Genomic DNA, 23,998 nt, shown 5'->3' with positions numbered 1-23,998 from the left:
CTTTTGCCTCCCGTTTGTTTTTAATGTATTTAAAGAAACTTTTACTATCATTCCTAATGTTACTGGCTAGCCTACCTTCAAATTTGATCCTCTCTTTCCTTATTTCTCTCTTTGTTATCCTCTGTTTGTTTTGTAGTCTTCCCAATCTTCTGACTTCCCACTACTCTTTGCCACATTATAGGCTTTATCTTTTGCTTTGATGCATTCCCTAACTTCCTTTGTCAGCCATGGCTGCCTAATCCCCCCTCTGATAACCTTTCTTTTCTTTGGGATGAACCTCTGTACTGTGTCCTCAATTACTCCCAGAAACTCCTGCCATTGCTGTTCTACTGTCTTTCCCACTAGGCTCTGCTCCCAGTTGATTTTTGTCAGTTCCTCCCTCATGCCCCTGTAGTTACCTTTATTTAACTGTAAGACCTTTACATCTGATTCTACCTTCTTTCTTTCAAATTGGAGATTGAATTCGACCATATTATGATCACTGCCTCCTAAGTGCTCCCTTACTTTAAGATCTTTAATCAAGTCTGGCTCATTACATAACACTAAGTCCAGAATGGCCTGTTCCCTCGTGGGCTCCATCACAAGCTGTTCCAAAAAGCCCTCCTGTAAACATTCAATGAATTCCCTTTCCTTGGGTCCACTGGCAACATTATTTACCCAGTCCACCTGCATATTGAAGTCCCCCATGATCACTGTGACCTTGCCTTTCTGACATGCACTTTCTATTTCGTGGTGCATTTTGTGCCTCTGGTCCTGACCACTGTTAGGAGGCCTGTACATAACCCCCATTATGGTTTTTTTGCCTTTGTGGTTCCTCAACTCTACCCACACAGACTCCACATCATCTGACCCTGTGTCGTTCAGTGCTATTGATTTAATTTCATTCCTAATTAACAAGGCAACCCCGCCCCCTCTGCCCACCTCTCTGTCTTTTCGATAGGTTGTGAATCCCTGGATGTTTAAATGCCAGTCCTGAACCCCCTGCAACCATGTCTCTGTGATGCCTACCACATCATACCTGCCAGTCACAATCTGGGCCACAAGCTCATCTACCTTGTTCCGTACACTGCGCGCATTTAAATATAGCACCTTTAATTTTCTATTGACCGTCCCTTTTTGTTTTCTCAGTGTGGTGGACCTTGGTTTACTGAGCCTTTCCATACACTGTGTCATATTTTGTGGGATGGGGACAATCGTAACCACTCTTGAGTTTTGTCTGTTCGTGTTTTTTTGTATTCCTAAGCAGCTACGCTCCCCGCTGATTACTTCACCTCTTGGTTCCCTGACTTTCCCTACCCCCCCCCCAATCTTTAGTTTAAAGTCCTATTGACCACCCTATTTACTCTTTTCGCCAGAACACTGGTCCCAGCTCGGTTCAGGTGGAGACCATCCCAACGGCATAGGTCCCCCCTGTTCCAAAACTGATGCCAGTGTCCCATGAAAAGGAACCCCTCATTCCCACACCACTCTTTCAGCCACGTGTTAACTTCCCTTATTCTTGCCTCCCTATGCCAATTTGCACGTGGCCCGGGCAGTAATCCGGAGATTAATACCCTTGAGGACCTGTTTTTTAATTTGAATCCTAGCTCTTTATAATCTCTAAACAGGTCCTCTTTCCTAGACTTGCCTATGTTGTTGGTACCGACATGGACCACAACAACTGGATCCTCCCCCTCCCTCTCCAGTATCCTTTCAAGCCGGTCAGAGATGTCCCGAACCCTAGCACCGGGCAGGCAACATACCATGCGTGACTCTTTATCCTGCTCACAAAGGATACTATCTATCCCCCTGATAATAGAATCCCCTACAACTACAACTTGCCTATTTACTCCCTCCCCTTGAATGGCCTGCTGAACCATGGTGCCTTGGTCAGCTGACTCATCCTTCCTGCAACCCTGTTCGCCATCCACACAGGGAGCAAGTGCCTCATGCCTGTTGGACATACCTTATTCTGAATACTACGAGCATTCAGGTAAAGTACACTTATGTCGGCTTTTTTACCTCTGTTCTGAATCTTAACACCTCGATCAGTAACCTCTCCTAAGTTATATTTCCTCTGAACCTTTCTCCTAATTTTCCTTGTTGTTGAACCCATATCTTCATGTAACAACCTGCCACGTCGCTTACCATTAATGTTTTCACTTTCCGTTTTATTCCTTTTAGTATTCCTGGTCCTATTCACTGAGCTCCCCTCAGTCACTGTATCTTTTACTGTCGCCCTTTTTGATGTTTGACTATGGCTTCTCTGCCTTACACTTTCCCCCTTACTGCCTTTTGTTTCTGTCCCTGTTTTACTACCTTCCAACTTCCTGCATCGGTTCCCATCCCCCTGCCACATTAGTTTAAATTCCCCCCAACAACTCTAGCAAACACCCCCCCTAAGACATCTGTTCCAGTCCTGCCCAGGTGCAGACCGTCCGGTTTGTACTGGTCCCACCTCCCCCAGAACCGGTTCCAATATCCCAGGAATTTGAATCCCTCCCTCTTGCACCATCTCTCAAGCCACGCATTCATCCTATCTATCCTGACATGTTTGAGATGTATGAGATTACGAGGGGCACAGATAGAGCAGACAGGAAGAAACCTTTCCCCGTGGTGGAGGGATCAATGACCAGAGGGTGGTGGGAGTTTGGAATTCGCTGCCGGAAAGGATGGTGGAGACAGAGACCCTCATAACATTTAAGAAGTATTTAGATGTGCACTTGCGATCCCAGGGCAGGCAAGGCTATGGGCCAAGTTCAGGCCTAAATAGGCCTCAGGGTGGGCAGGCTAGTGAGCCCTTTCCCCACAAACCCCCACACAAGTGTTATGGGACTAGGTTGGGGCTGTGGGCTACCTACCTGTTGTATCTTACATCTTTCCCATCAGAAACATGCCCAGTATGGGCTGTGAAATCCAGCCCATGGAGTACATGAGCAAAGAAGTAATGATAAACTTATACAAGGTAATGGTTAGGCCAAAGTTGGAGTCATCTATGGCATTTTGGCATCTTATTATCAAACTAACCAAAAGGCCAATGAGAAGGTATAGCATAGGTTCACCAGGATGATGCCACAATGATAGACATAAGACATGGGATGATTTCCACTGGGGCTGAAGAGATTTTAAAGAAGCATTTAAAATTATGATAAGTTTTGATATTTTCTCCCTGTACACTCTGCGTCCCATTGGGCAGTCAGTGACAAGGGATTCAACAATTTGAAATTGTCATTCAGAGTTATCTGTGAATTAGGAAAAATAGTGATAGTAGCTGGAGCATGAAATGCTTTGACATAGAAAGTGTTTTTAACAGAATATCAGCGAGAGTTTTGCAACAGAGACGCTAGGGGGCACTGGGGAGGAAACAGAGCAGTTCTGGATACCTCGAGTAAAGACATTTCTGTCTTTTGAACCAACTCTGAAAAAGAGTCATTCAGATGGACTCGAAACGTTAACTCTTATCTCTCTCCACAGATGCTGCCAGACCTGCCGAGTTTTATTTTATACTATATAAATGGGGTGAGATTCTCTGGCCTTCCTGTGACCGGAGGCGGCCTGGACGTCCCGGTCCGGTCACTGTCAATGGGATTTCCCACTGGATCCACCCCACAGCACCGGGAAACCCGTGGTGGGGATGCGCCATCGATGGGACCACAAAGCCCCACCGGCGCGAACAGCTGGAGGTTCTGCAGTGTAGATTTCTCTGTAGCATAGATTTCTATAGCAACTACTAGCCAAAAGATTATAAATTATACTCACGACAGAAAGAAAAAAGAAAGATAATTGCTCACTTCAATCAAGGAGCAAGGAAAGGTCCAATTAACAGAAAAGCAAATTACTGTGGATGCTGGAAACTAAAATCAAAGAGAAAATGCTGGAAAATTTCAGCAGGCCTGGCAGCATCTGTAGGGAGAGAAAAGAGCTAAAATCCAGATGACCCTTTGTCAAAGCTAAAAGACATACAAAGTGGGAGATATTTATACTGTAGGGTGAGGGGATGGAAGATGAGCCATAGCCACAGAAACCAAGGGAACAGAGTGCTAATAGCCACAGAATCCAAGGGAACAGAGTGCTAATAGCCACAGAAACCAAGGGAACAGAGTGCTAATAGCCACAGAAACCAAGGGAACAGAGTGCTAATAGCCACAGAAACCAAGGGAAATGGGTGCTAATGACCACAGAAACCAAGGGAACAGAGTGCTAATAGCCACAGAAACCAAGGGAACAGAGTGCTAACAGCCACAGAATCCAAGGGAACAGAGTGCTAATAGCCACAGAAACCAAGGGAACAGAGTGCAAATAGCCACAGAAACCAAGGGAACAGGGTGTTAACAGCCACAGAAACCAAGGGAACAGAGTGCTAATAGCCACAGAAACCAAGGGAACAGAGTGCTAATAGCCACAGAAACCAAGGGACCAGAGTGCTAATAGCCACAGAAACCAAGGGAACAGGGTGCTAACAGCCACAGAAACCAAGGGAACAGGGTGCTAATAGCCACTGAAACCAGGGGAACAGAGTGTTAATAGCCACAGAAACCAAGGGAACAGAGTGCTAACAGCCACAGAATCCAAGGGAACAGAGTGCTAATAGCCACAGAAACCAAGGGAACAGAGTGCAAATAGCCACAGAAACCAAGGGAACAGGGTGTTAACAGCCACAGAAACCAAGGGAACAGGGTGTTAACAGCCACAGAAACCAAGGGAACAGAGTGCTAATAGCCACAGAAACCAAGGGAACAGAGTGCTAATAGCCACAGAAACCAAGGGACCAGAGTGCTAATAGCCACAGAAACCAGGGGAACAGGGTGCTAATAGCCACTGAAACCAAGGGAACAGGGTGTTAACAGCCACAGAAACCAAGGAAACAAAGTGCCAATAGCCACAGAAACCAAGGGAACAGAGTGCTAATAGCCACAGAAACCAAGGGAACAGAGTGCTAATAGCCACAGAAACCAAGGGAAAAGAGTGCTAATGGCCACAGAAACCAAGGGAACAGAGTGCTAATAGCCACAGAAACCAAGGGAACAGAGTGCTAATAGCCACAGAAACCAAGGGAAAAGAGTGCTAATGACAGTCCCCAGAGAGAATAAAAGGTGTGAAAGACCAAACAGCAGAGAAACTAAGATCAAAGGGTAAACTGTGACAGGTGTAGATGTGGGGGAAGGGGGACATGGGTGGGAGAGAGGTAAAATGAGAAAAGGATGGTTTCTCGGCTATGACTCACCTTTCATTCACTCCTCCCACTGTATAAATATCTCCCACTTTCTATGCCTTTTAGCTTTGACAAAGAGTCATGGACTCGAAATGTTCGCTCTTTTCTCTCCTCCTAGATGCTGCCAGAGCTGCTGAGATTTTCCAGGATTTTCTCTCTCAATTATGATAACTACTATCTCTCTGTTTGCTCAATGGATAAATCTGCCTAAGGTAGTACTTAATCACACACAGTCCCTGGATCAATGCCTAGTGTGTGCTACAATATCTGATCTCAGCGGGCAGCACGGTGGCGCAATGGTTAGCACTGCTGTCTCACGGCGCCAAAGTCCCAGGTTCAATCCCGGATCCGGGTCACTGTCCGTGTGGAGTTTGCACATTCTCCCCGTGTTTGCGTGGGTTTCACCCCCACAACCCAAAGATGTGCAGGGCCGGTGGATTGGCCACGCTAAATTGCCCCTTAATTGAAAAAAGAAATGAATTGGGTACCCTAAATTTTTTTTAAAAAAATATCTGATGTTAGCGAGCAGGGTAATAGTGATATTATGTTTGGTCTCAATGCCCATGAAGTCAGTAAGGATGGCTTCAGAGTGGCAATAGCTGTGGCCAGCGAGCAGGTCACTTAATTTAGTGCACCATTTTAACATTAAATGGATGACAGGAAGAATCAACTTGTTTTCGGCATCTTCTGTTGAGCAGTAATTTCCTGATTTAATTTTAATATATCAACTTTCTAAAGTCTTCTCAAGTTTTGACTTTAAATCAGTTCTGGGTATGCATAGATACTTACTGTAGAAGTAGACAAGCAGACATAATACAAATGGTGAAGCAACAGCACCAAATAATTTATGTATCAAAGGCCATTCAGAGGCGCATCCTTCCTCTAAAGAATAAAAATAAATCAGTCAGAATTTGTATTTCCAATACAGAAATAGCAAGCTTGGAAAACTACACACAAAGTCAAGCTGCAACCAAAGTTTCTGTTTCAGTGGAGTGGCAGAGTGGTTGGCACTGCTGCCTCACAGCTCCAGGGACTCGGGTTCAATACCAGCCTCTGTCTGCATGTTCTCTCCGTGTGTGCGTGGGTTTCCTCCGGGTGCCCCGGTTTCCTCCATCAGCCAAAGATGTGCAGGTTAGATGGATTGGCCAAGCTAAATTGTCCCTTGTCCAAAGATGTGCAGGTTGGATGGATTGGCCAAGCTAAATTGTCCCTTGTCCAAAGATGTGCAGGTTCGGTGGGGTTACGGGGATATGGCGGCGGAGTGAGCCTGGGTAGGGTGCTCTTTCAGAGGGTCGGTCCAGACTCGATGAGTGGCGTGGATTGAGTGTTTGCAGTTGGAATGCAATCAAGCGGGGCTGCTTTGTCCTGGATGGTGGAGCAGCAGGCATCCAGGAATGTGCAGAGTACTCCATCACACTCCTGGCTCGTATCCTGCAGATGATGGACAGGCTTTGGGAGGTCTGGAGGTGAGTTAATCACCATGACCCTCCCAGCCCCCAACCTGCTCTTGCAGCCGCAGTATTTATATAGTTAGTCCAGTTCAGTTTCTGCTCAATGACAACCTCCAGGATGTTGATGGTGGGGATTCAGCAATGGTAATGCCATTGAATGTCAAAGGGCAATGGTTACAATCATAGAATCTCTACAGTGCAGGAGGCCGTTTGGCCCATCCAGTCTGCACCGACCCTCTGAAAACGTACTTCACGCAAGCCCCCTCCCTATTCCATTCACCCCTTTATCTGCCCTACACATCTTTTGGGTCACTAGGGGGAAATTTAGCACGGCCAATCCACCTAACCTACACATCTGTGGATATTGGATCCTCTCCTTTTGGAGATAGTTGTCATGATATTCAAACACACACATCATGATAGACACACCAACAGACAAATCAGAACACACAACACCACAACCAATGACAGAAAGATATAAAAGCACAGACACGACCCCCGGTGGTCAGTATTAGCTGCAGAGGAGGACCAGGACAGACCTGCTACCAAACACACTCAGGGAGACAGCACGTGCAGAGTATCCAGAACGAACTGTATTATAAGAGTTAAAATAAAATAGAGTTGTACCACATACAACTGTGTTGGCTCATCTGTGCACCAGAGCACCCAACACCACATGGTACAGGAGTGGATCGATACCTGCCGGCATACCTCCGTGTACACAGACAACCAGCAGTGCCCAGGCAAAATGATAGAGCTCCCGGTTCCGCAGCCGCTCCAGTGCTACGGCGATCTCCGCGAAAACTGGCGGCGATTCCGGCAATGGTTCGAATTGTTCCTGGTGGCAGCTGAACTCAAAGACCTGGATGATAGCGAAAAAATTGAATTTCTCCTCACCATCGCCGGTGCAACGGCAAGAGAAATATTCACAAGGTTCAGGTTCTTCAGGAGGCAGCAAAGGTACGATTACCAGGCAGTCCTGGACAAATTCTCCAAGTACTGTGAAGAAAACGCAATCCAATCGGCAAGTAAAGGTAAGAAAAGCTGCAGTACTCACCTCGTGGCTGGGATCCCGGAGCCCGAATTCCCAGAGGCCGAAATCCCGGGCCTGAGAGAGGGCTGGGTCGAGGTCGGCGGCCATCTTGCTAAAGGTATCACGCTAGCACAGTTGCGCGAGCAGTGTGCAGAACCGGAAGTTTCGTTTGCGCATGCGCGAGATGCTGCGCATGCGCAGTCAAGAAAACGGCCATCGGTAAAGGAACAGCGATTTGAGCATGCGCAGTCGCTTCCTACGTGCTACATACCGAGCGTCAGGATGTCAGAGGCCCCAGACTGCACCAATTTAAAGGGGAAACGTCCCAAATCCAATTTAAAAGGGAAACGTCCCAAATCAAAAAAACAAAAATCTGTTAAAGCTGTAAAACAACCTTCCCTCACCTGGAATGGCGGCACAGTGCCGCAAATTGACCCAGGAGATGAATTTGACCTCCGAAGAACCCTCCGACAAGCAGTTACCTACGCACAAGCCGATGATTCCGACCTTGAATACTTCGATGACGATTTTTACAGTGTTTCCGGACCTCGCGAGCCCAATGATAGCTCCGTGGTCCTATACGACTATGACTCGGACGAACCTTTCGTGTTGCACATTGGCGGCCCCCACATTGAATCCGACGCAGATGCGGATTCATTTTTCGGATTTGAGGATCTTCAATCCAGCAGATATGACGTTCCAACTTATCAGTACCGGATGATGCTGCAGCCTGACATTAACAGACAGGGAGCGGTGCAAGCACACGGAGAGCGCCCTGCTGCCACACAGAGCGTGGTCCACGTCCCGCTCAATGTTCCCGACTCTATGAAAGAAGACATGCAAGACTCCAGAGCGCAGTCCTCGCATGAACCAGAAGTGACTCCAGTGTCACAAGCCTCCACAGCAAGCTCGTGGACAGACTCCACAATTGCAGAAATGCAAGACTCCAGAGCGCAGTCCTTGCACGGACAAGAAGTGACTCCAGTGTCACAAGCCTCCACAGAGAGCTCGTGGACAGCCTCCACGATAGAAGCAACGCAAGACTCCAGAGCGCAGTCCTTGCACGAACAAGAAGTGACTCCAGTGTCACAAGCCTCCACAGAGAGCTCGTGGACAGCCTCCACGATAGAAGCAACGCAAGACTCCAGAGCGCAGTCCTTGCACGAACAAGAAGTGACTCCAGTGTCACAAGCCTCCACAGAGAGCTCGTGGACAGCCTCCACGATAGAAGCAACGCAAGACTCCAATGTGCAGTCCTTGCAGGAACAAGACCATGAGGGTCTAGCAACCTCTCCTGACCAACCAGCGGCAGATGATGCAAGTCTGCCATGCTCACGTGAACAGCAAGAAGGCTATAACAGCCTACCGTGCTCCACTACACAGCAGCATGACCATGAAGGTCTCTCATGCTACAATGAAGGGCACAGCGCTGATGACTGTTCAAGCCCAACTGAAGACAAGCCAAAGGAATCGCCTCGTCCAAGCCCGAAGAAAAAAGGTTTATGCGCTGACCTTCAGGATCATTATAGCCGAACAGAGATTAATAATGCTGCACGGCCACAGAAGGATGCTGAGGATTTGCTAAAGAAATTTATTGAATGTTTAACTTGCAAGGAGCAGACTGAGAATTGCCAGTGTTTTAGTACGGATCGAAAAAATGGACAAGACATTGATCCTCAGGTAATGGAAATAACACAACCTGAATCATATCTACAGCAGGGACAAATGTCTCCCTTCAACACAACGCCGCAAAATCCCAACTTCGGAGACCAGCAGTTAGTCAGTAATGACTCTTCAAACCTTGAGGGGAACATTAATTGCATTGAATCTATACACACTCCACTGATAAATGAGCAGAACATTGGAGCAAGAATCCTGAGGACACCGACATCGAGTAGCCAGATAACGAATTTAAAACCCACAGCAGTTTCAAGTGAACCAAGTGTGCTTTCCACTAATGGTGAAGATGCAGATAAGGTCGACCCGATTATCCATTGTACCACACTAACCCCAGTGATTAAGCAGTTATGTATGGGGAGTATAATGTGGGCAATTGAGAACAGTAAAAGAGAGACTGTGACCATGCCAGTCCCAGCAAAATCAGACCCAGAGACCATGAAGGCATGTACATTAGACAAAGATACATATGAGGTACCTGAGAAGAAAAGTGAAACGGAATGTTCTTTGGAAAATAGTACAATGTCGATAGAAACATTGGATCCTATATTCGAGACCATACATATGGGAGAATTTGGGGGTAATAAACAAGGTTCTGCAATGTCTGGGGGAAGATTTAAAATTCCAAAGAAGAAAAGCCCAAATGAAGGACAACGGCAAGACAATGACAGTCCACCGACATGGTGTGCACCACCAGATGAAAACTCTGACAATTTATCCAACCCTAGTGAACAGCAAGCTGCTAATGAGGATCTATCCACGGGATGTGAGACGAGTGACGACAGCATCCCACTTCCCATGCAAAAGGTGCAAGGTGACAGACCTCGCCTAGTGCGTACCGAGGCACTCGACGATCACGGTGGGACCACTGACGACTGCGGTGGCGGCGCACCGCTTCCACCCTCGATGGCTCGACCCTCTCCACTGGTTGGTGCATTCCTGCATGTTCCGACTCCAGAAGTGCAGCTTCAGGGAATCTCGGCTGCCTCCAGTGAACCTGTTGGGACTCCGGACGGGGGGCATCGACGGAAGGCAGACCGGACTCCAGATGGGGAGCAGCCAAGCGCCGACTCTGATTTGCGCACGCCAGACCTTGCTCCGGACGGGCGGTGTCGCGGCCTCGGTGATGGCACGCTCAGGGTGACGGCGGATGCCACGGCGACAGGGAATGGATCGCGTGGCAGTCCCACTGGGTCGGCAGTGGCAACCAGCACCGGCGGTCCAAGATGGACACACCAATTCGCGCCATCGCCAGACGTTGATGCGAGCAACAATTCTCTCTCCAAGGCGACATGCTTCGACGTTTCTCTGCGGAGTCGCCCTTCCGGCACAGCAGGTGGCCGGAACCAGCGTGCACGGTCTCGGCCAACTTCCACATATGGCACAGTCATCGCCTTGCATGATATTAGTGATGGTGCTACTTCGATGGCAACGACCCATCGGCTACAAGATGCCGTCCACCACAAACATAAAAAGAAAAAAGACTCCACCTTGTTCCTGGCATGCAGGGCGGATGGATTGGTGCGTAGGCGCAATCAGCGAGCTTTGCGCCGCCTTCCACGCTCGCAACTGAACCGTACGCACACGCCGGATCCTCCACTGGTTCCCAAGGATGACTTCGTGGAGATGCCACGGATCATGCCCCTTCCATCGCCACCAGAACCAAACCACAGCCAAGGCACCACTAACAAAGATGTTGAATGGTATATTTGCACGAATGAAAAAACCAAGCACTGCACGAAGTACAACAAATGGTAAAGTAGAGACTTCGGCAACAGCATCACCTCCAACAGTCCAAGGTGAACCAGTGTGACCCCAAATCTCCACAGCTGAACCGGCTTGAGGACCAGCCCATTCTTGAGGCGGTCACCCATTAGACTGGACTTATAACGCTGTTCATACGTTCAAAAAGTCAAACACTTCTGTATTATAACCTGTTGTTGTTTATTGTTCCAGATATCGTCTGACCGGACCAATGTTCAAGTTTTTTTTTTCTCTCGCATCCAAGTTTTGTTATGGTACAACCTTGTTAGTGTGACGCACCCAACATCGCCCCATGTAAATAGTTACGTCATATACACACGCTGTACACAACACACACACACACTCTTAGATGCACTCACGACACAATTATATTTATAACCACGTAGGCACATATCTTTGTAAAAAGGGGGGATGTCATGATATTCAAACACACACATCATGATAGACACACCAACAGACAAATCAGAACACACAACACCACAACCAATGACAGAAAGATATAAAAGCACAGACACGACCCCCGGTGGTCAGTATTAGCTGCAGAGGAGGACCAGGACAGATCTGCTACCAAACACACTCAGGGAGACAGCACGTGCAGAGTATCCAGAACGAACTGTATTATAAGAGTTAAAATAAAATAGAGTTGTACCACATACAACTGTGTTGGCTCATCTGTGCACCAGAGCACCCAACACCACAATAGTCATTGTCTGGCACTTATTAGCCGAAGCCGGAATGTTGTCCAGGTTTTTCTACATATCGACGAAGGTATCAGGTAGATGCTTCAGTTAGGCCAGGAAATTTGAATGCAGCCTTCCCGCAGTACTGAAAAATCCCCCAACTAATGTAAAGACTCAAGCTGTTAATGATTAGGCAGTGGTACTGATTTTAAAGTTTTGACTTAATTTTAAAGTGCTGATTTTAAAAGGCTGTTCAATCCCTGGACAGGTAACACGGACCTCCTGATGAAGTATTTCAGTGTACCTTGGGCAATAAATCACCACAGTGACAATTTTACCCTGCATTACTTGATGTGTTGGGTGCTCTGGATCCGTGCAACACATACAGGCCACCAACACTTAATTTGCTATTTTATTAAGTTAGAAACTGTTGAACATACTTTCACCGTGGGTTAACACGATGTTAGATTAAACTAAAGACCTATGCCTGTCCTAACCAGTCTATGCACTCAGCACATGGTGAGGATCTGTGCTGTAAGCTGTAAGCTCTGTCCTTGTAGGAGGCTGCATCCCGAATGTGCGTGAACTCTGATGCCCCCTGTCTTTATAGTGAGTGTGCACTAACTGGTGATTGGCTGCGGTGTTGTGTGTGTTGATTGATCCCGCTGTGTGTCCATCAGTGTGTGTGTATCTGCACCATGATATACTGGTGTATATTATGACATCCCCCCCTTTTATAAAAGAATGTATGTGTGTGGCAATAAATAATGTATGGTGAGAATGTCCCTAACTACGTGTGGGGTGCGAAGACATATTTACAGGACTACGTACATGAGAACTAAGCAATTTACATGGGAAGGTGCCTGGTGCAGAGAAGCAGTATGCAACAAGAATAACGAGATCAACACGATATACAAACCAGGGAAACGATCAAACAAAGCAACGAAACAATTCAGAGAGTCCATAAGTCCGCAAAGTTCATAAATTAAGTCTCTGAGGTGGGCGACGAATTCTGGTTGACCGTAAGGGTGGCACACCACTCATCGTCTGGATCGATGCTGTATACCGATAGAAGCTGAATTCTTTGCTTCGGGGACACCCTGTTTTTTGTAACAATACCGATTTGAAAAGGTGCCTTCGGGTCCTCGGTGTCAATATCGAGTAATAGGTCCGCATCGGACTCGGTGACCATGGGTTGAATGGCCCGGACATCCCTGCGAGGCTGGCCGGAGCGATACGAATTGGCAAGCCGAGCTGATCTGCATAAAGCAGCATAGTGGCCAAGTTTGCCACATCTCAGGCATTGTTGGGATTTGGCAGGGTATTGCCACTTTAAGTGGGCGGAGCCACAGTTGCCGCACGTTGTAGCGTCAGTACGTTCGCTGCGCCACCGCGCATGTGCGGTGCGGCCGTATGTGGTGCGCACCTGCGCAGTACGTTCGTCGACGTCGCCGTCCCCTCGTTCGGTGCGCACAAGCGCGGGAGTCCACGAAAAACGCGCAAAATGGCTGCCCTCATCCAGGCTGAGGCCCTGGAGTTGCTCGATTGCGTGGACCCGTTCTGCCTTGTGGGGACCTTGCCGCGCCGTTTCAGCCGCTTGGATGTGGGAATACCGACTAGTGGCGTGTTCGTGTAGCACGCAGGTCTCGATGGCGGTCGCTAGGGTGAGCTGCTGTACCTTGAGGAGCTGCTGGCGTAGGGGGTCCGACTGAACACCGAAAACGATCTGCTCGCGTATCCTGGAGTCGGAGGTGGGTCCGTAATTAAAGGACTACGCAAGAATGCGGAGGTGGGTGAGAAAGGACTGGAAAGGTTCATCCTTACCCTGCAAACGCTGTTGGAATACATAGCGCTCGAAACTTTCATTCACCTCTATGTTGCAGTGAGTGTCAAACTTGAGGAGGACCGTCTTGAATTTTGATTTATCTTCATCATCAGCAAAGGTGAGAGAATTGAAAATGTGGATGGCATGTTCCCCGGCCATGGATAGGAAGAGAGCGATCTTCCTGGTGTCCGAGGCATCTTCCCGGTCTGTGGCTTCCAGGTAGAGCTGGAAGCGTTGTTTGAATATCTTCCAGTTGGCCCCTAGGTTACCGGTGATGCGGAGCGGCGGCGGCGGGCGGACGCTGTCCATTTCGCAGGATGACTGTCTGCTGGTGGAAGGCAGATCACTCGCAGGTAGGTCTGAGAAGTTCTAACATCCCTCAACTCCTGGTACCATGATGTGTTGGGTGCTCTGGATCCGTGGAACACATACAGGCCACCAACACTTAAAATAGTACAACACTATCTTATTAAGTTAGAAACTGTTGAACATACTTTCACTGTGGGTTAACACGATGTTAGATTAAACTAAAGACCTATGCCTGTCCTAACCAGTCTATGCACTCAGCACATGGTGAGGATCTGTGCTGTAAACTGTATGCTCTGTCCTTGTAGGAGGCTGCATCCCGAATGGGCGGGAACTCTGATGCCCCCTGTCTTTATAGTGAGTGTGCACTAACTGGTGATTGGCTGCGGTGTTGTGTGTGTTGATTGGTCTTGCTGTGTGTCGATCAGTGTGTGTGTCTGCACCATGATATACTGGTGTATATTATGACATTACTTGCATCAGCATACTGATAGTTCTGTGAGCAAAGGTATTCAGAGCAGCACACGGTTCAATTGCCCCAAACACAATTGAAGTCATGCGGCAGGCCTGGCTAATATCCCTGCCAGGCCAGTTAGCGAGAAGGCCCGTCCTCCTCATGATGCGCAAGCTCTGACCATAGGAAATAATGCAAAGCTTTAAACATGGAGAACCTCTCGCTGGTCCCGCACATGACCCACATGGCTGGGTTAAAAACAATTGGAGATGTTTGTGCTCTGACCGGTAGAGATTGCAGAATATACTCACCGCTGTACTCATACTTCTTCATAATCAAAATTACTGTCGTGATGATTGTTATATGCACAAACATGGCAACCAGAATAGGTAACCCTGCAAAGACAAGAATATTAATGAGGTGCTGGCAATTAATCACAACTTCCCGCTGGTCATATAACATGTCACGACATGAGGATACATTTTTAAAGGGCTTGTACTTCCTTGAGTGTAGAAATCAAGGTGTTTAAAATGTTAAAAGGCTTCAATAGGGTGGATAGCCAGCAGTTATTTCCTCTCGTGAGGGAATCCAGAACAAGGGGGCATAATCCTAAAACTAAAGCTGGGCTGGGCCATTGAAGAGGGAAATCAGGAAGCATTCCTTTCACAGAAAGGGTGGTGGAGATCTCAAACTTTTCCCTCCAAAATGCTGAGCAATTGGAGTTTTCAACATGGCGACACATTCATTTTGGTCTAGGAATACGGAGCTAAGTCTGGGCAATGGAGGGGAGGTACAAAGCTGAATGGCAGAACAGGATTGAGTGCTAACTCCTGTTTCTGCTTCATCGTATCAACGGTGGAAATCAGAGGGCAGCACGGTGGCGCAGTGGTTAGCACTGCTGCCTCACGGCGCCGAGGTCCCGGGTTCGATCCCAGCCCCGGGTCACTGTCCGTGTGGAGTTTGCACATTCTCCCTGTGTCTGCGTGGGTCTCACCCCCACAACCCAAAGATGTGCGGGGTCGGTGGACTGGACACGCTAAATTGCCCCTTCATTGGAAATGTGTTTTTTTTAAAAGGTAGAAATCAGAACACAAGAATCAGAACAAAACAGTCAAAAATAGAGCTGAGGATGTAGTCACAGTCTAATAGACTGATCACGCAATAGCATTACCTTGTGAAATTTAGCAACGGTGCTTGCACAAGGTTATAACATTTCACCACGATAGAACTGTACATATAACAACCAGGACCCCTGGCACTTAGCCAGCCTGCATGTCCCAACACTTAGTCCCAGGCATGTAGCTGCAGTGCTTCTTCCGGCACTGGAGCACTGTGCTTGGATGGATGGGTAAGCTGTTGTCCAGGCTGGGAAGTCCCACCTCACTGCAGCGTAAAATGGCAGCGGGCCTTTGGAGCAGATCGGGCTGTGTTCCCGGCCAACAGGTCGGATGGTGGGAGGAGCTCCAGAAGGCTCGGGAGTGGGAGCTTCTGGCACAAAGGCAGGGGCTCTGCCGACTGAGCCACAAGACCTCCACAACAGAATTAAAAGAATGCAATAGTGAGTAAAGTTACCCTGCACAAAATACATTGCAGCATTACACATTTGTTACTTCATTTGGACACTTCAGCAAAACTGAAGACAATCTTAGGTCAAAAAGCCAAAGGTTACAAGATGTGACAGTCATTTTAAATAATTTATTATTTAAAAGTGGAAATGGGATAATATATAAATAACATACTACGGTCACGTACACAAAACGTAAGCTTCTTACTTACAGTTATTTGCCCAAAACCGTTTGCATGAACCAATCCTTTTTCCAACAAACATTATCATTGGTGTTAACATGAAAACAACTGAAACAGCCAGGAGAGCCACCGATTCGATGGACCAACCTGCAAAAGATGTTTATTTAAAAAGCCATGACATAAAATGATATTTGGGTTAAAACTCGCTCTTCAATGATAGCTACCTTGTCTATTCGTGGCTGTTGATAGACGCAGAGGGCTCGATTTTAACTCCCAGGTAAGAACACATCAAACCAATCAAAGTGCACACACTGGGGGTTGCGCTGTGGCTGATCAACACACAAACACTTACACAGACACACTCACACAGACACACTCACTCAGACACACTCACTCAGACACACACACACACACTCACACAGACACACTCACACACACACTCACACAAACACTTACACAGACACACTCACACACACGCAACACACTCACACAAACACTCACACACAAACACACACACACAAACACTCACACAAACACTTACACAGACACACTCACACACACACTCACAGACACACTCACACAACACTCAGACACACACACACACACTCACACAAACACTTACAGACACACTCACACACACAAACACTCAGACACACTCACACACACACACACACTCACACAGACACACTCACTACACACACTCACACAAACACACACTACACACACTCACACAGACACACTCACAGACACACTCACACACACACTCACAGACACACACTCACACACTCACACAAACTTACACAGACACACTCAGACACACACACTCACAGACACACTCACACAAACACTCAGACACACACTCACACAGACTACACACACACTTACACAGACACGCACACACACTACAAACACTCACACAGACACACACTCACACACACACTCACACAAACACTTACACAGACACACTCACACACTCACACAGACACTCACACAGACACTCACACAAACACTTACACAGACACACACTCACACACACTCACACAAACTTACAGACACACTCACACACACACTCACACAAACACTTACACAGACACACTCACACAAACACTTACACAGACACACACACACACAAACACACACACACTCACACAAACACTTACACAGACACACTCACACACACACTCACACAAACACTCAGACACACTCACACAAACACACACAGACACACACACACACTCACACAGACACACTCACACACACTCACACAGACACAGACACACTCACACACTCACAAACACTTACACAGACACACACTCACACAAACACTTACAGACACACACACACACACTACACACACTCACACAGACACACTCACACACTTACACAGACACACTCACACACACACACTTACAGACACACTCACACACAAACACTCACACAGACACACTCACACACACACACTACACACACCCACTGCACACACTTACACACATGATAGGAAAAGTTTGCAAAGGCCCCCAGCTGCCAATTCATGCTGAGCTGATAATGGGTGTAAGGCTAGCACAGTGGTTAGCGCTGTTGCTTCACAGCGCCAGGGTTCCAGGTTCGAATCCCGGCTTGAGTCACTGTCTGTGCAGAGTCTGCACGTTCTTCCTTTGTGGCGGTTTCCTCCGGGTGCTCCGGTTTCCTCCCACAAGTCCCGAAAGACGTACTGTTAGGTGAATTGGACATTCTGAATTCTCCCTCAGTGTACCCGAACAGGCGCCGGAATGTGGCGACTCGGGGATTTTCGCAGTAACCTCATTGCAGTGTTAATGTAAGCCTACTTGTGACAATAAAAGATTATTATTATCTAGGTGCAGCACGGTGGCGCAGTGGTCAGCATTGCAGCCTCACGGCGCCGAGGTCCCAGGTTCGATCCCGGCTCTGGGTCACTGTCCGTGTGGAGTTTGCACATTCTCCCCGTGTCTGCGTGGGTTTTGCCCCCACAACCCAAAGATGTGCAGGGTAGGTGGACTGGCCACGCTAAATTGCTCCTTAATTGGGAAAAAAAATGAATTGGGTACTCTAAATTTATATTTGAAAAAAATTATTATTGTTCTCTATTCAGCCCACCCAAGGTACGACTCCCGTCAAGAAGGCCAATCTGAAAACACCTTTCCACACAGGACTACAATGCATTCCATCTGGACATATGAACAGGAATCATCAGACATGACAAGCAAATGCCTGGTCTCAAACCCAACCTAACAGCTGCCTGGTTCCAACCGTCCCAGGAAGGAGTAGTCCACCCTTAATGGTTGCGGCCTGGCCTCAGCCCGTGCCTGGCCAACCTCTACAGAGGGGGCTGATACTAATGCCCCACATGTGCCTGTGGGAGATATGCACCATATCATAGAAGAGCGTCCGATCCACAGACTCAGTGCGGGCCTATCCGCACTCAACACAGCGGGATGGAAGAAACCGCTTGGCTTTGGGACCTTATATTCACGAAATAAATAAATCTAAAATGGAGCTTCTGATTTGTGAACCACTGACCATTAAAATGAAGTGACATGAGGTCAGCCAGCAGTAAGGGCCTGTGGGAATGATCCTGAGCACAAGAGCTCCCGGAGAGTAAGCCCCATCAGAGTAAGAGTAGGCCAGCACAGGGGAGTTCGCGGATTTATTTATGGGGCCGGGAGAGACACTGCTCATCTTCCTGGCATACCAGAAACTAATGGTTTCTGATGTGGGGCCTTGGCACCTACAATTCATTATTGCAGTTAGTCATATCAGGGGCTGAAAGAAGTGGGCTAAGGCAGGTGTTCCAGTTTAATTGGTGAAGTGAACCCGTGTGTGGATATTTCCATTAGTTCAGTTTTTAATCTATGGAGATTTACATCATTCATGTTTCATCACGAGACAATCACTGAGGTGAGAGTGGCTGCCCTCAATATCAAGGCAGCTTTTGATCGAGTATGATATCAAGGAGCCCTAACTAAACTGGAGTCAATGAGAATCAGGGGGAAGCTCTCCGCTGCTTGGAGACATACCCGGCACAAAGGTGTTGGAGGTCAACCCTCTCCGCTCCAGGCCATCACTGCAGGAGTTCCTCAGGGTAGTGTCCTTGGCCCAACCATCTTCAGCTGCTTCATCAATGACCTCCCTTCCATCGCAAGGTTAGAAGTGGGAATGTTTGCTGATAATTCCTCAGATACTGAAGCAGTGCATGTTCTGATTCAAGACTTGCACAATATCCTGGCTTCGGTGGACAAGTGGAAAGTAACATTCGTGCCATACAAGTGCCAGGCAATGACCACCTCCACTGAGAAGGAATCTAAACATCGCCCCATGAAATGCAACAAAGAACAAAGAAATGTACAGCACAGGAACAGGCCCTTCGGCCCTCCAAGCCCGTGCCGACCATGCTGCCCGACTAAACTACAATCTTCTACACTTCCTGGGTCCGTATCCCTCTATTCCCATCCTATTCATGTATTTGTCAAGATGCCCCTTAAATGTCACTATCGTCCCTGCTTCCACTAACTCCTCCGGCAGCGAGTTCCACGCACCCACTACCCTCTGCGTAAAAAACTTGCCTCGTACATCTCCTCTAAACCTTGCCCCTCGCACCTTAAACCTATGCCCACTAGTAGTTGACCCCTCTACCCTGGGGAATAGCCTCTGACTATCCACTCTGTCTATGCCCCTCATAATTGTGTAGACCTCTATCAGGTCGCCCCTCAACCTTCGTCGTTCCAGTGAGAACAAACCAAATTTATTCAATCGCTCCTCACAGCTAATGCCCTCCATACCAGGCAACATCCTGGTAAATCTCTTCTGCACCCTCTCTAAAGCCTCCACATACTTCTGGTAGTGTGGCGACCAGAATTGAACACTATACTCCTAACTAAGGTTCTATACAGCTGCAACATGACTTGCCAATTCTTATACTCAATGCCCCGGCCAATGAAGGCAAGCATGCCGTATGCCTTCTTGACTACCTTCTCCACCTGTGTTGCCCCTTTCAGTGACCCGTGGACCTGTACAACAAGATCTTTCTCACTGTCAATACTCTTGAGGGTTCTACCATTCACTGTATATTCCCTACCTGCATTAGACCTTCCAAAATGCATTACCTCACATTTGTCCGGATTAAACTCCATCTGCCATCTCTCTGCCCAAGTCTCCAAATGATCTAAATCCTGCTGTATCCTCTGACAGTCCTCATCGCTATACGCAATTCCACCAACCTTTGTGTCGTCTGCAAACTTACTAATCATACAAGTTACATTTTCCTCCAAATCATTTATATATACTACGAACAGCAAAGGGCCCAGCACTGATCCCTGCGGAACACCACTAGTCACAGCCCTCCAATCAGAAAAGCACCTTTCCATTGCTACTCCCCTTCACAAAACCGTGCTGCCTCTCGCTAATACGACCACTTGCTTCCAAATGGGAGTAGATCCTGTCTCGAAGAATTCTCTCCAGTAATTTCCCTACCACTGACTTAAGGCCTGTAGTTCCCGGGATTATCCTTGCTACCCTTCTTAAACAAAGGAACAACATTGGCTAGTCTCCAGTCCTCCGGGACATCCCCTGAAGACAGTGAGGATCCAAAGATTTCTGTCAAGGCCTCAGCAATTTCCTCACTTGCCCCCTTCAGTATTCTGGGATAGATCCCATCAGGCCCTGGGGACTTATCTACCTTAATGTTTTTCAAGACACCCAACACCTCGTCTTTTTGGATCTCAATGTGACCCAGGCTATCTACACACCCTTCTCCAAACTCAACATCCACCAATTCCTTCTCTTTGGTGAACACTGATACAAAGTATTCATTTAGTACCTCGCCCATTTCCTCTGGCTCCGCACATAGATTCCCTTCACTGTCCTTCAGTGGGCCAACTCTTTCCCTGGCTACCCTCTTGTTTTTTATGTCTGTGTAAAAAGCCTTGGGATTTTCCTTAACTCTATTTGCCAATGACTTTTCGTGACCCCTTTTAGCCCTCCTGACTCCTTGCTTAAGTTCCTCTCTACTTTCCTTATATTCCACACAGCCTTCTAGCCCTGACAAATGCCTCCTTTTTCTTTTTGACGAGGTCTTCAATATCTCTCGTTGTCTAAGGTTCCTGAAATTTGCCATATTTATCCTTTTTCCCTACAGGAACATGCCGGTCCTGAATTCCTTTCAACTGACAATTGAAAGCCTCCCACATGTCAGATGTTGATTTAACCTCAAACATCCGCCCCCAATCTAAGTTCTTCAGTTCCCGCCTAATATTGTTATAATTAGCCTTCCCCCAATTTAGCACATTCATCCTAGGTCCACTCTCATCCTTGTCCACCAGCACTTTAAAACTTACTGAATTATGGTCACTGTTCCCGAAATGCTCCCCTACTGAAACCTCTACTGCCTGGCCGGGCTCATTCCCCAATACCAGATCCAGTACAGCCCCTCCCCTAGTTGGACTATCTGCATATTGTTTTAAGGAGCCCTCCTGGATGCTCCTTACAAACTCTGCCCCGTCCAAGCCCCCAGCACTAAGTGAGTCCCAGTCAATATTGGGGAAGTTAAAGTCTCCCATCACAACAACCCTGTTTCTTTTACTCCTTTCCAAAATCTGTCTACCTACCTGCTCCTGTCGCCCGCTGGCTGTTGGGAGGCCTGTAGTAAATCCCCAACATTGTGACTGCACCCTTCTTATTCCTGATCTCTACCCATATAGCCTCGCTGCCCTCTGAGGTGTCCTCCCGCAGTACAGCTGTGATATTCTCCCTAACCAGTAGCGTAATGCCTCCACCCCTTTTACATCCCCCTCTATCCCACCCGAAACATCTAAATCCTGGAATGTTTAGCTGCCAATCCTGTCCTTCCCTCAACCAGGACACCATAGTTCCAAGTATTAATCCAAGCTCTAAGTTCACCTGCCTTACCTGTTATACTTCTTGCATTAAAACATATGTACCTCAGGCCACCAGTCCTGCTGTTTTCAGCAACATCTCCCTGTCTGCTCTTCCTCAGAGCCATAGTGGCCCTATTTCCTAGTTCTCCCTCAATTTTTTCACCTTCTGACCTATGACCCACCCCCGTCATACTAGTTTAAACTCTCCCGTGTGACACTAGCAAACCTCGCGGCCAGGATATTTATGCCTCTCCAGTTTAGATGCAACCCGTCCTTCTTATACAGGTCACACTTGCCCCAGAAGAGCTTCCAGTGGTCCAGATAACTGAAACCCTCGCTCTTACACCAGCTGTTTAGCCATGTGTTTAGCTGCTCGATCTTCCTATTTCTAGCCTCACTGGCACGATGCGCAGGGAGTAATCCCGAGATTACAACCCTTGAGGTCCTGTCTTTTAACTTTCTGCCTAGCTCCCTGCACTCCTGCTGCAGGACCTCATCCCCCTTCCCGTCTATGTCATTAGTACCAATATGTACATATTGTACCACCTCCTCCCACTCCGCGCCGAATTACCACACTGCCCAAATTACCAAGTTCCAATTCCCACTCTGGCTGTGTTTCACTCACTCAGGATATGTCTCCTTCACCTGCGCAAAGCTTACTGAGCGCGCTTTGTGTCTGTCTTTTATACAGAACTTATTATAATCACTGAACGCCTAATATCAACATGCTGGGTGTTACCATTGACTGGAATCGGAACTGGACTAGCCATATAACTTTTTAAAAAATATATATTTTTATTAAAGGTTTTCATTGACAATAAATTTTATAACAAAGCCAATATCACAAACAGCGGATGTAACACAGAACAACGTAACAAAAACACAACCAACCGTATGGACCTCATCCACAAAAGAAAGGAAAGATAAAACCTACCTCCACCCAAAACTAAACTTTCCCCTTAAAAATTGATGGTGACTAATTACTTAAAGTAGACAATGAATGGCTGCCACCTCGGGTAGAACCTCTCAACCAACCTTGATGGTGTACTGGACTTTCTCCGGGTACAAGAAATCCATTAGGTCACCCAACCATACCGAGGTGCTGGGCACGTGAAGAGATCTGCAGCCCAGCCTAGCAGAACCCGCCTCCGGGCAATCAAAGGCGAGGACATCTGCCTTCTCCCCCAGCCAGTCCGACACCTCAAAAATGGCCACCAAAGGACAAGGTGGTCAATATTCAGAATGACTGACACGCTGCTAAAGAAGGAGACGCAGGAGCTTACCAATCTCGGACACGACCAGAACATGTGCGTGTAGTTGGCCGGACCCCAACGCACCGCTCGCTCCTGTCCTCTATCACCGGAACGAAGCTGCTCATCGTCCCCTTGGTCAGATAAGCCCAATGCACGACCTTCAACTGGAACAGGCTGAGCCACGTACGTGAAAATGTAGAGTTCACTGTACGAAGCACCTCACTCCACACTTCGGCCAAGATCAAACCAAATGGGAACTATGCCCGGGAGCAAGTTCGCAGCGCCGAGAATCACAACGCTATCTAACTGGAAACCGGTGAGATTCGAGGCCTCAGCAGGGAATGCGCGGGTTAGGCCACTCTTAGTTCTGTGTAGGGAGAGATTGGGACGCCATTTTTAAATGGCACCCAGGTAGCACTGCCAGGGTGCCAGGCTGGCACCAGCAGTGCCAGGGTGCCACCCTGCCCAGAGGGCTAGCACCCGGGGGCCTCTGATTCACGGGTAAACCCCCATGAGTGCATTCCATCTGGTCCCTGTTTGTGGGGACCAGGAGTGAATGGCGCTCGCCACAGGACTTCAAGGTGAAAGAGATGAATCTCAACGCCTTGATTACCTCAGAGAACTGCATTTTACAGCGAGACAAGCTATCTCGCTCGAATATGCAGATTTGTCAAAAGTGATCCCGCCCACAATGGGGGGGCTTCACAGTTCGCAAGGCGTGGCGAGC

General features: G+C 47.8%; 1 protein-coding gene and 1 long non-coding RNA gene across 2 annotated transcripts in view; one reads left to right on the top strand and one right to left on the bottom strand.

Moving 5' to 3' along the window:
- LOC140389446 (uncharacterized) overlaps positions 1-23,998 on the bottom strand; it is a 131,223-nt gene that overhangs the window by 24,637 nt on the left and 82,588 nt on the right. The window contains exons 5-7 of the mRNA XM_072473582.1: positions 16,158-16,274; positions 14,693-14,776; positions 5,981-6,073 (exon numbers count right to left, since the gene is read on the bottom strand). Coding sequence (XP_072329683.1) covers positions 5,981-6,073; positions 14,693-14,776; positions 16,158-16,274 — 294 coding nt within the window. The remainder of the gene's footprint in view (positions 1-5,980; positions 6,074-14,692; positions 14,777-16,157; positions 16,275-23,998) is intronic.
- On the top strand, positions 15,741-18,641 carry LOC140389447 (uncharacterized). The gene is made up of 2 exons (XR_011934401.1): positions 15,741-15,939; positions 18,238-18,641. It is a non-coding gene; the product is annotated as an uncharacterized lncRNA (long non-coding RNA).

The sequence above is a fragment of the Scyliorhinus torazame genome, chromosome 14 (genome assembly GCF_047496885.1).
Source record: "Scyliorhinus torazame isolate Kashiwa2021f chromosome 14, sScyTor2.1, whole genome shotgun sequence".
Lineage (NCBI taxonomy): Eukaryota > Metazoa > Chordata > Chondrichthyes > Carcharhiniformes > Scyliorhinidae > Scyliorhinus > Scyliorhinus torazame.
The sequence above is the reverse complement of the archived record's forward strand: the minus strand, read 5'-3'. Positions and strand labels throughout refer to the sequence as shown.